The sequence below is a fragment of the Coturnix japonica genome, chromosome 9 (assembly GCF_001577835.2).
Source record: "Coturnix japonica isolate 7356 chromosome 9, Coturnix japonica 2.1, whole genome shotgun sequence".
In the NCBI taxonomy this organism is placed as follows: domain Eukaryota; kingdom Metazoa; phylum Chordata; class Aves; order Galliformes; family Phasianidae; genus Coturnix; species Coturnix japonica.
In genome coordinates, this window is record NC_029524.1 from 12964637 (window position 1) to 12976597 (window position 11961).

An 11961-nucleotide genomic window follows, 5' to 3' on the forward strand; every position below is an offset into this window, starting at 1 on the left:
AGAATGGGAATATGTCCCCCACAAGACAGATAAAGGAAGATAAAACAAACAGACAGCAGATAAAGGAACACCTCACTGCCAACCATTCTGCTCATGTATATTCAGAAAAGGCTTTTGAGAAGTTAAAAAGCACAGATGCATCTTGGGCTGAGGACAAAGAGCTGCTTTATTCCTGCAGGAACACTCCATCCTTTGTGTGAGGAATTGGGGACCATCCTCATGCAGAACATGCCCCATAAGAAACCATCAGGCCTTCTGGGCTCCCCTGGGCTGGAGACAAGGTGCCTTGACATGGTGCTGGTGGCTGTCACCTGTGAGCTGGGGGAGCCTTGCCATGCCAGAGCATCCAATTTTCCAGTCAGTTTTCCATCCTTTCCATTACCACCACCCTCAGCCAGCATCCCAGTGATCACAAGCACCAGCTCCCACTACCACAAGAGGAAATAAAGCAGGGCAAAGAGGAGTGCTGCCAAAATACAGAGAACAGATAAGCCCACGCAGCAGCAGCGTTTCCAGGGAAAGCCACCACCTACAACTTGCTCTGGTGACCTCGTGATCAAGACAGCCTTGTCCGCATCTTCCATGGGCTTCCAGGCCTTGTGCCTGCCCACCTTGGACTTCCGAGCCTTGTCCGCAGCCATCTTGGTCTTCCAAGCCTCGTTCACATCTATCTTGATCTTCCAGCCCCTGTCTTCTTCCATCGTAGTCTTCCAGGCCTTGTCCACATCCATCTTGGTCTTCTGGGCTTTGCTCACACCCATCTTGGTCTTCCCAGCATCAGGTTCCATGGCTTGTCTCGGCTTCCTGCAGACACCGAGCCTGCAGCCCTCACAGTGAGTCCTGTCGTGTGGCCCTGATGCATGACACCCATCCACCACCACTTCCAGGAGGTCGGCTGACAGCATGGGCATGTTGTAGAAGTCCTCAAGGATCTTCAGCACCAGGTTGTGCAGGAGTCGCTCTATGTTCTCCAGGCTGAATATGGGCTCCTCCAGCGGGGGGTCTGGGCACTGCCTGCAGGCTTGACGGAAGATTCGCATCAGCACCATCCCATAGCACACGTGGAAGAGGATGTGCACTTTGGCTGAGGACCACCTGTACAGGCACTGTGAGCACTGAAACCTGCCGGGACATGGAGGACACCAGCTCATCCCAGCTCTTTGCTGTAACCCAGCACAGTCGGCAGGGAGCTGGGCAGCTGGAGCTAATGGATCAGCTTTACACACATAGGCTGTCCTCCCCTATCAGCATGATGCCAGCCTGGGTAGTTCTATACTCATGAGCTGGGAGCAGGCTGAAGTATGGTAAAATTTAGGACTAGCTTGCTGTCCTTGCCCAGCCTGTCCTGGCCCCACTGCCTGAAGTAGAGTCCCCAGGGGAGGGAAGAACCAAGCTCCAGCTCCATGTGGGTCTTCAGCCCTTGACCCACGCACAGCTCAGCAGAAAGCCAGCATCAAGCTGGAGAAGTCAAAAAAGAAGCAAAACAGAAGGAAGGTGTGGGTGGAGGCTGCAGGTCAGGTGAGGAGATGTCTTGAGAAGCTGCAGGTTACTCCCCTTCTGACTCATCTTTCACAGTACATATGGGAGTTAGCAGCTCCTCCACACTCAGCTCCCCTCTCTGCATCCCCCTCCTCCATCCCTGCAGGTGCTGTGGGCAAAGGGCTGCTAGCACATTCTGCAACCCTTCCACCAAGGCCAGTGTCATCTCACTGCAGCCCAAGGTGGTAGGAGCCAGCACAGGGAGGACAATGATGGTGGCATCCCTCGAGTGGGACCGAACCGGCAGACCCTACCTCCCAGACACATGGTTCTGCAAAAACTCCGTCCAGCCAGGCTTGAGCCTGTGCACCTGCAGGCTGTTATCCTCCTGAAATGTCCATGGATCCATTAATTTCATGCTCACAGCCTTCTCTGCAAAAATCTCCTGCCATGTCTTCATGGTCCAGTATAGAGTTGGGAAGTGGCAGTGACCAAGGTCAAGCTTCTGGCTGCTGACACGTGTGCAGCCTTTCTTCCCCCAAAACCTTTCCTCCCTCTTTCCCTCGTGGGTGCAAAGTCACATCTTTGTGCCCAGAGAACAGAACCTTTGTACCCACTTGTGCAGCACCACCCCAATCGATTTCTGTGCTAACAGGAGCAGCTGGCACCACGCTGCATCCTGGCCAGGCAAAAAGTCTCCCAAAACAAAGGCAGAACAGGTATCCCTGAACACCACACATTTTGCATGTAAGACCTGGGCATGGGACAAACTCCTATCCTTGCTGAAGCCGCCACTGCTGCTTTGTTTGTAGGCAAATAGGATGCAAATGCAAACCTGTTTGCTGACCAGGACCACGAATATTACAGCAGTGAGAGAATCAGCAGAGATTTTGCCCTGCATAGGTATAATGGAACCAAAACTCACTGAAAATGCAAGGCTCAGCAGCCGACAAAACCCCAGGTAGCCTTATCTGTCCTGATAGCTGCCACCAAACATGGGCTGTTTTTAACAACTTTCAGCCAACTCAAGCAGAAAAAAGCCTGACGTGAAACCGCAGAGTGGAAAGTTGGGGATGATGGCACCGCACATAAAACAGAAAGTGGGGAGGAGGTGAGCTCTGTGCTGAGAGCACTGCGGGAGGTGAAAGCAGCAGGGCCAGCAGCAGCCCCTGCCTCCTCTATCTGTGGGCATCCCTCTTGAGGCATGCAGGATGGGCAGCAAGAAAGACAAGTGCTTGGAAGGCAACTGGTCTTGTCAGGAGTTAAGGGATGATATGACCCCTGGGGAAGCCACCTGAAGGTTTCAGAGGTCACTATTCTGTGCACAGTGAAGGGAGCCCCCTTGGGTGGGGGGAAGAAATGTTGGGGGAGATGTTTCTCTTTTGTTACAAGGACATTCTGAGCAGGAGGAGCCCCCCAGGCAGGAAGCCCTCTTTGTGGGAAAACAAACCCATCACTCCACCTGGGGGATGTGGGTTTCAGCCCCGGCTCTTACCCTCAGTTCTTCTGCCATGTCAGAAGGAGGGAGGGAAGCTCCAGTGGGTTCTTCCTGCCCCTCAGGCTCAGAGCTTTTGGACAAGTGCCTCCAAAAAGCCACTGTCATGGAAAGCATCCTCCGTTACGTCACGGCAACACAACTCAGATCATGACTTGGTGCGCGCTGAGCCCGCGCTCTCAGCAAAGGAGAGCAGCGTTGCTCCCTGTCACAGCCCTGCACTCACCAATGCTGAAGGGACTTTCCCAAAAACCACCCACGGAAAAAAACTGCTTTGACGTCCTGCTCCACTCAGCACACACCTCCTGGCACTGCCCCAGTGCTCGCTGCTTACCAGAACAAATGCTCCCGCAGGACCCCCAGCCTGGCCCCAGGGATCAGCCCTGTCCCACCAGGGCAAACCCTCCCCATCCCAGTGCTGGTATAACTTCCCTGCTGGATGCGTCAAGGATACAAAGGCACAGCCCTGGAGGTGATTTCGCTGCCACTTTCACACAGCCTGCATTTATTTCTGGCTTTGTCTCCCACCCCCAGGTGAGATGGTGTGTGAGGAGGAGAAGGAGCCTTGTCTACTCTGTATCCAGCTCTTGCCTTGCCAGCATCCCCACCTCCTGCCCAAGCTCCAGCCCTGGTCCAGGGGGATCAATAACTCTTCTTGGGCTTCTTTTTTCTTGGGTGGCCGTCCACCCACGGCGACAGAATTTCCTATTTCCCTAATTTGCTTATGAGAATGTCATATAGTGCTGCACAAAGATAGTATCACTCCCGGTTTCCCTGCACCACCCAAACAGTCACCCTAATGAAAAGAAAATTAGATTGGTCTGACACAATTTGTTCCTGCTTGCTCTACGCTCTCAGCCCCATTGCTGCCCTCTCGGTGTTTATCTCTTGGTGACCTTACTAATTTGTTCCAGTGGTGTTCTGGGTACCGAGACTGATTCATCTAGAGCTTCCTGGATCCTTTTTTCCCCTTCCTTGAAGAGAATAATGAATTGGGCATCCGTGTCTTCCCAGGACCCATCACCACTTCATGTCCTCATCCTCTCCTCCCATCTTGCCACTGTTGTCACTGAATGCTTGTCACCTTGTTCTCTAGGTGCAAGCACTGGCTGTAGCATCCCTTCTGGGCTGTGCTACCTTCATAGCTGAGCCCTTAGGAAAAGCAAGTCCACTTCTCCCAGGATCATTTAGAGCAAGGAGGATCAGGTCCCACAGAAATGAAGAAATATGGAGAGGGGCTATCACCCTGTTTGTTACCCCACTGCCCTCACATTTTGAATGGGCATAGACGCTGAACAGTAGGAGAGATACAAAGGAGGAACTGGCTGTGAGAACACCAGCAAGTACCACCTCAAATGGGTTTTGGTGCTCTGGTGGCCTCATGGGGGTCCCTCTGGTGTAAGGAGGGCAGCTCAGGCCCTCCAAGGAGACTCTTCTCAGTGTAATGGAAGCAGGATTGCTGTCAGGGTGTCCCAACCACCTCAGTCACCTACCCAGCCCCTCCAGCAGCATCCCAGCAAAGACAGGAAGAGAAAGGAGAAACCGTGGAGCCAACTGAAAACAAAACTAGAGAAAGCAAAATCAGAGCTTCAGGAGGAAATGCAGATGTGCTGTGAGCCTCCAGCATGCTCAGTCACAGATAAGGCATGGATCTCAGTGGAATGGGACAGGATGGAGGAGATGAAATGGGCATGAACCCATCACAGCGTACCAAGGCAGTGCAAACAGAGGAGGGGAGAGTATTGGGAAACCTGCCCAGCACCATCTCACTTCAGCCAATCCCTTCCAGGACCAACAGCCCCTTCCCCACCCAGACAAGGCCATGGAGATGCTCCCATGTTACTGTGTCTGTCAGATCAGTCACAAAAGGCTTCTCCCAGCCTGAACCATCCAAAACAGAAAACACTGCTCCAAAACATCCCCACTCTCAATGCATATAAGTGACCAGGATATGGCTTGCATGTAAGTGAAATGGCAAAGAGCCTCACTACTCCTTCTTCCTTCACTACAATGTTTAATTACGCAGAAACAATGTTTTGCTGTTTTGTGGCATAGCTCCCCTTAAAGATGCTCCTGCATCAGTAAAAGAGGATTTCCTCTCCATCTTCCTGCTTCTCCCAGAATTCTAACTTTTAGACCAGGGTTTCTTTAAGGGATGATTGCTCACATGTTCCCAATTGCCTTTAATCATGGCTGGTGTACTTAAGGAGATGCTGCAGCTGGTCCTACATGGCACACACCCTACTGCATGCCTAGAGTTGGCTTATGGGATTATATAATACCCATCTGGGGGCACTATGAGCTCCAGGGATGCTCAGCTGGGGGATCTAAAGCCTGCATCATGCTTTAAATTCTCCACTAACAATGAGTGGCAGCTATGGAAGGCCAGTCCTGTTGGGTCAGCAGCACTCTGCCCTGCTAATGAAGATGGGAGATGATGCCTGGAGCACGGCTTTGCAGCAGCACTTCTGATACACCCATCACCCCAGAGAAAAAAAAAATGAGGAACCATATCTTATAGGAAAGGCAGAACCCAAACTGCTGACTGAGCTCCTGCTTCTTGCTTACTACGGCTGACTCCTTCCCAACCATCATGCTGCTAGAGTTGTGGCACGATACTGCTCCTTGCAAGGAGTCCAAAGGGGCTGAGCTGCATATCAACATGAGTAAGTGTGGTATGAGCTGCATGCTGCTCTGTGGAGCCTAGGGGAGAAAAAGTGTGGCTACCACCTCCATGGTCCTGCCCTAAGGAGGAGGGATGGAAGCCTCTCTGGATGAGTGCTCACCCCATGTGATTTGCTCTGGATGTTCTGATGGACATCGCAGCTCCAAGAAGGCACTGATCATATTGTCTGCACCCTCCCCGCTGTGCCTGAGCAGCCCCTCTCAAGGCTGTGTGAGTTATTTGGGGCAAGAGAAACAGAAAGCTGCTGACAGTGCTACCAAGGTGTGAGATGCAAATGATGACTTTGCTTCCGCAAGGCTTCGTGGTCTCCCACCAGGACTCTGTTGCCTCCGAGCTTGCTCTTTATCAGAGTTTCTCCAGCCTTTAGCAATCATCGCTGCTTCCTCTTTCAGTTTCTATATGCTGTCTATTGGGCTGCACATCCCTGGCATTTGCTTTCAAGAGGACAGACATAAGTTTAGAACCAGTCAGCTTCACAGCTGGGCACATGTATTGCTGTGTGACCACAAACAGCACCTTGGGGCCACTTGTCCCCAGCTGAGCAGAAAGCACACCCTGCTGAGACCAGCAAGGAGGAGGGACTGCTTTGCATCTGGGTCTGGGGAGCATTATGTTCTCAGAGTTATTAAGAGCAGCTCTGAGGAAGAGCAGCTCGCTTATCACATAGCGAGGCTCTGGAACCACAACAGACACCCGTACCTACTGGCTGCCATGAGCCGTTATTTGCCTGCCTACGCACATGCCATCATCAGTCAACAAAACAGCCTTGGTGTCAAACCCTTTATTCATCCCCATGGCCAGGTCTGGCTCCTACTGGGCGCAGCATCCCCATCCCAGGGCTTCCCAGGATGCCCAGCAGTGTCCTTCATCTCCGCAGAGGAGGAGAAAAGTGCCAGATAGAGAAGAGAAAGCACCTTTCTGCTTTGCAGGGGTCCATTAAATAGCAGTGCATGCTGAAGGCCCTGTGCTGGGACAAGACCTCAGTGTGTGAACGTTCTCCAGCACCACCTCCATCCTCACCTTGGAGCTCTCTCCCAAAGCCATGCTTTGCCAGCATCGTTGGATGCAGCACAGCCAATGCAGAAACCCCAAGTGGAGGTTGAAACTGAACGCAGCCCCATCGACATCACTGTTCAGCTCACAGCAAAGAGCAGATGCCCAAAGCACAGCACCAGGATCCTCACATGTTCTTTTTCCTTGGTGCTCATTCCATGTCACCAGCACAGCCAAGACTGTCCAACATGAAATCCAGCATTGAAGCTCATATTCACTCTGTCACTGCAGTCCTTGCACATAAATGGCCATCAGTAGGGCTGTGAGGGCGGCTGCTACGTCCTCTTGTCCTTGTGCCTCTTTCCTCGCTCTGGTGTGATGGGTTTCTCCTCGGGGAAGACGATGGTGGCATACTCGGTCTGCTCGGCTGGGCAGGTCTCAGGGGGCACCTGGTTGCGTGTGTCCTGCTGGAACTCCAGCACACCATAGTCCAGGGTGGACACAGACACCGCAGGTGGCTTCACCTCCTCCTGCAGAGCAAGGACACAACATAAAGGAGGTTCATCCACCATCCAGCGGCACCATTCATCCTCAGCATGAGACCCCGTGTACAGCAATTGCCAAAAACAGCATTTCAGGAGGGAGAGAGCAATGCAAATGCTTTCCTTTGCATGGGAAAACCAAACTGTGAGCCTTGGGGTCACCCACAGGCATTTCAAGGACCCATTTTCCACCTCTCCGCTGTACACTAGAGGCTCAGGATGAGTTTGGGACTGCTCATTCCAGAGAGGGGAGAGCAAAGGGGACCAGCTTGCTGTCCTAAAAGGACTGGAGAGAAGACACTCCATGCAGCACCCAGCAAAAGAAAGACAAGGAACAAGCCCAAGATGCAGCAAGATAAATTCTAGCTGAAAATATGGGAGCACAGAGGGGAATTTTCTCTCATTTTCTACAGCAACACAATCCACCAACAAATAGAACCCTGCTTGAGCAAGGGTTGGACTAGGGAGGTCCTGTCCTGCCATAGGCAGTCCTTTGATTTTTGTGATGGGGCTTTGCTGCATGTGCAGAGCAGCCGTGGTTGAGGTGCAGGAGAGACTGAGCAGCAACAGGGGAGATAGGAGAAGTGAGAGGCTTGCAAAGCTCTGATAAAGGCAAGGAGGCAGCAAGGCAGGGAGCTGGAGGTGGAGAACTCACCGCCAGAGTGTTTCCACATGATGGTTTCTGCACGTCTGCAAAGTAACACAGTTGGTTAGAAGATGCTTGTATGCCAAGGCAGCATAAGTATCTGGAGCTGACCCTGAGGGCTTGACACCACCCTTACATCCTAGACATTACTACCAAGAAGACCCGTGCACCATTCTCCCTCATCATCCCCAGGGACAAACCACTTGAGCTCAGGTACAGTGAACCATCCCATGCGCCCCAGCCATCCATCTGTCCCTGGGTCCCAGCCATGTTTGCAGAAGGAGCATCATCCCCTGGTGTACCCCTAGCCCCCTTAGCACACCCCACCTGCTCTCCGGTTGTTGATGATGATGTAGCCAAAGAGCAGCAGCACGATCACACCAGCCAGCAGCAAGGTGCCCAGCAGCACAGCCTTCATGTGATCTGGGGGGCTGCTTTCCTCCTCACTGGGCTCGTTAATTGTGTTTGTCCCCTCAGAGGCTTCTGAAAGAAGCATGCAAAAAGTCAGCAGGTCAGGAGTACGAGGTCTCTGAGCGGCAATGGGGGAGCGAAGGACATCCTTAGAACAGGCTCAGTCCCAGGCTAGCTGCCACAGCCCTGCCATCTCTTCAGGGGTCCCCAATTTGGGCATATTGGATATTAGGAAAAAGACTGGATATTCAGGTTGGATATTATGAAAAATTTCAGGCTGTTCCACAGCACAGCCCAATACCCAGCAGGGCCCCTTGGAGGACATAGTTCCTCCTGGCCACTTCCACATATTGGAGCCAGCTCGCGCTGAGAGAAGTTAGTGGGCATGGTGGTGATAGGCTGATGGTTGGATTAGATGATCTCAGTGGTCTTTTCCAACCTTAATGATTCCAGTAGTTGTGAAAGAAGAGTAATTTTTGCAGTCGTTTTGTTTGTCTTTTTTTTAGAGGGAAGGCCATTAGCACACCTATGGGTCAGGGAGTAGGGCAGAGGGAGGGCATTCCACCAATACCAACATATGCAAAGCCCCATTCTCATCGTGTCTCTTCCACAGATTAGCCCATAGAAAAGTCAGGCAGTCCCCATCTCCTCCCCAGACACCCCAGTGTCCACCCCCACCCTCCTTGGGGCAGCACCACAGGGAGACACCAATACCCCAGGCTGACCTGTCACTACCAGCTGGGAATGGTTGCTCTCCACCACTTTATCAGAGCGGGAGAAGGTGATCAGCCCGCAGTAGTAGAAGCCTGAGTCGTTCTGATGGAGATTGAGGATCTCTATCTTGAATACAGGAGTGTTGTTGAAGAGCCGATACTTCTCCATCTTCTTCTGGGGGATGTTTCGGATGATCTCAGCAATTTTTTGGGGACTGCTGTTGTTGGTTTTCTGGTACCAGTTGAGGTTGAACTCCAAGCCAGAGTTCTCCATGGAGATGTTGCAGATGAAAGTGGCTGAGCTGCCGGCAGGACGAGTTAACATGGCTGGGAAGAGGGTCACTGTTTGGGAGAGAAGGCACAAGGAGATGGCACAGTTACAGCACACACCCGGGCAGCCACAGGCGTTAGGAACAGCCGTGCCCCTGTGCCCATTGTACTGCCTGCTCTGCCAGCCGCTCCATGTGCTTCTCAGCTGCTTCACCATTAACTCCTGAAGGCCCATAAAAGGCTTTACAAAAATCTGCTCACAAGCCCAGCCCTGAGATCTGTGTCATTCTCAGTGGAGGAAACTACTCTTGGCTACCTACAATCAACCCACAAGACCACCTGCGCTATGGAAAACAGCCTTTGGGGGCCTTGCTTTGGCTGCTGGAGTCACTGGAGCCGGCAACGTCCCAGCACAAGAAACTAACCTGGCAGGAAGAAGCAGCTGCTGCAGTATTCTTGGATGAGAACAGTAAAAAGAAAGAAGAAGCATTTGTCATGTAGGTTGTCTGACCAAGCAGGCGGCCCAAACCACCAGCACTTGGAAATGTCCCTGCTGGGAAGAAATTTATCTTCCTTTTCAGAAGAAACCACAAGCACTGCTAGAAGCTGGGTGTGGATTAGAAAGACCTCATAATCCTTTCGGTGTTAGCCAAAGGCCATAGAAACAGTCCCACCAAATCAGAAAAGTTCCTCAATTAGGTGGATCCAAACAGAAGGACATAGGGAGGAAATTTTCCTGGCTCCCAACGGGCAGCATTTGCTGTGACGGTGACACCGAGTTTCAATGTTTGCAGCGTTCTGAGTTTTTTGCATTTAACAGGAAATATTCAGCAGGCTCAGGGCTCTGTTTCCTACTGTGTGCTGCTGTTAGCAATGAATGAACTGCTCGGAGGACAGCCTAAGCAGAAACTGGCCTGACGTACATTCCTGCATCTCCCAGGCACCAGCACAATGCCTGGGGTGGGACAGTGAGAGGCTTCCATCAGGACACAATACAGCCAAAGCCACCAAAGTGGGGTCATCCCCACTCTGTCCAGAGTCACTCAGTCACCCTCCACTTTCCTTTCCCTCCCAAAAAGTCACTCTGAGCAAAGCCACAGGCTTGGAGAGGGTTGAGCTCACCCCAGAGGAGAAGCCCAAGGGGTAAAAACCAGAGCAGAAAATGCCAGCACGCAACAAACACAGAAGCTCAGCACCAAACCCAACTCACAGCATGGCTCCGGCACTGCGACCTCAGGACCCAGCTCTCTCCTCTGTCTTCTAACCCCATTCCCCAAGCGCAACCCAGACTGTTGGGTTTTCCACCTACCTTGGTGGCAGCTGGTCAGTGGTGGGCTGCAGCACAGCAGCAGGACACAGAGGACAACCAGGGCTCCCTCCATGCTGTCCCTCATCGTCCTCAAGGTGCCCAGAGCCATGGCAGAGCGGCGAGACCCCTGCTGTGCCGTGTGCCTCTGCCCTGTGCCGCTCGGCGCTTCCTTCCCCATAGCAGTGGTTGGGTACAAATAAAACGTGACTGTCTCAGCCCCACAGGGAAACCCAGGCAGCCTCCCGCCCCCAGCTTCCTTCCCATCATGTAGGGAACAGCTGAGCCATGGCCTGGCCCTGCCCCTCCTCGTCTGCTCCCCCAAGGAGGGATGGGCACATGTCCTTGGCCCCAAGGTTGGCCCATAAGTGGAAGGGGTATCTCAGGCTCCTACTGGGTGCTGGTGGGGTGTCGGGGGACACATGGCACTGAGAAGCCAGGAGTTGCCATCACCTGGCTGCTCCCAGTGGGAAGAGATGGGGAGAGGAGAAAGAGGAGGAGAGAAGAAGAAAAGAGCAAGAAGAAAAAGAGATGAGAAAAAGATGGGAAGGAGAGAAGGAGGAAAAGTAAAGGAGATGGAGATAAGGATGGTGAGGATGAGGAGGAGAACGAGAAAAAAGGGGAAAAAAAGACAAGGAAGAGGAGAAAAGGAGACGGGGGAAATGATGAGGAGAGAGAGGAGAAAAGTAGAAGAAAAAGAGATGGTGGATGAGGAGAAAAGGAAAAGGGGGGAGTAAGCAAGGAGAAAGAAAAGGAAGAGGCTTTCCCCTCGGGCCTGTATCCAATGATATCCCATGAAGTGACTAAGAGCAGAGAGCAGGGGCAGGTGCCCGGGGTTGGGGTACTGTTACTGGGGTGACATTTGCTATAGATATAATTTCTCCATCAGCGATGCTTCCCGCTCGCCCCGTGACTAATATTCATGTAACAAATAACCGGTGATGAAACCGCACCACTTGTTTGTTCTTCCTGCATCTCCTGCACACTGCAGTTGCAATTTTGGAAAGTGTCAGGGGAAAATTAATAACTGGGGCAAATGATGCTTTTCTTGTGATGCATTCATCATTTTCCAGGCTCTCAGGAGTGAGCGGCAAGGCTGGGGTTCACCCACACCTCACTTTCAACCTCAGCAGCAAGTAGGGGGTGGCCAAGGAGAGGGAGCACAGGGCTGATCCTGGGGCTGGTAACTCCAGCCAGCCACGTCACTGGAAGCACTGGAGACCCCAAAAGCTCCTTGAAGTCTTTGCATTTCAGATGCAGGTGGTGGAAGATGTGACAGTTGAGGCTGCACCTTGCTGAGGGAAGGATCAGCAAGAAAAACTGCTTCATGCCCCTGTGCTCTGATCAAAATCATCGTGTGGTTGCTCACACTTTCCAACACACGCTCAAAGTGAGGCACTACGGGGTTGTTGCTCAGTGG

At 52.4% G+C, this 11961-nt stretch overlaps 2 protein-coding genes across 2 annotated transcripts; both read right to left on the reverse strand.

Moving 5' to 3' along the window:
- Positions 1 to 96: 96 nt before the first annotated feature.
- On the reverse strand, positions 97 to 2057 carry LOC107318104 (receptor-transporting protein 3-like). Its single transcript, XM_015871507.2, has 2 exons — positions 1794 to 2057; positions 97 to 1122 (listed from the first exon to the last, which is right to left on the reverse strand). Exons 1-2 carry the CDS (start codon positions 1937 to 1939, stop codon positions 429 to 431), a joined length of 840 nt encoding a protein of 279 aa, XP_015726993.1. The 5' UTR covers positions 1940 to 2057; the 3' UTR covers positions 97 to 428.
- A 4369-nt stretch (positions 2058 to 6426) lies between these two features.
- PDCD1 (programmed cell death 1) lies at positions 6427 to 11077 on the reverse strand. Its single transcript, XM_015871947.2, has 5 exons — positions 10545 to 11077; positions 8978 to 9307; positions 8169 to 8324; positions 7851 to 7885; positions 6427 to 7183 (listed from the first exon to the last, which is right to left on the reverse strand). The coding sequence occupies exons 1-5, from the start codon at positions 10720 to 10722 to the stop codon at positions 6989 to 6991; spliced, it is 894 nt and encodes a 297-aa protein (XP_015727433.1). The 5' UTR covers positions 10723 to 11077; the 3' UTR covers positions 6427 to 6988.
- Positions 11078 to 11961: the final 884 nt, after the last annotated feature.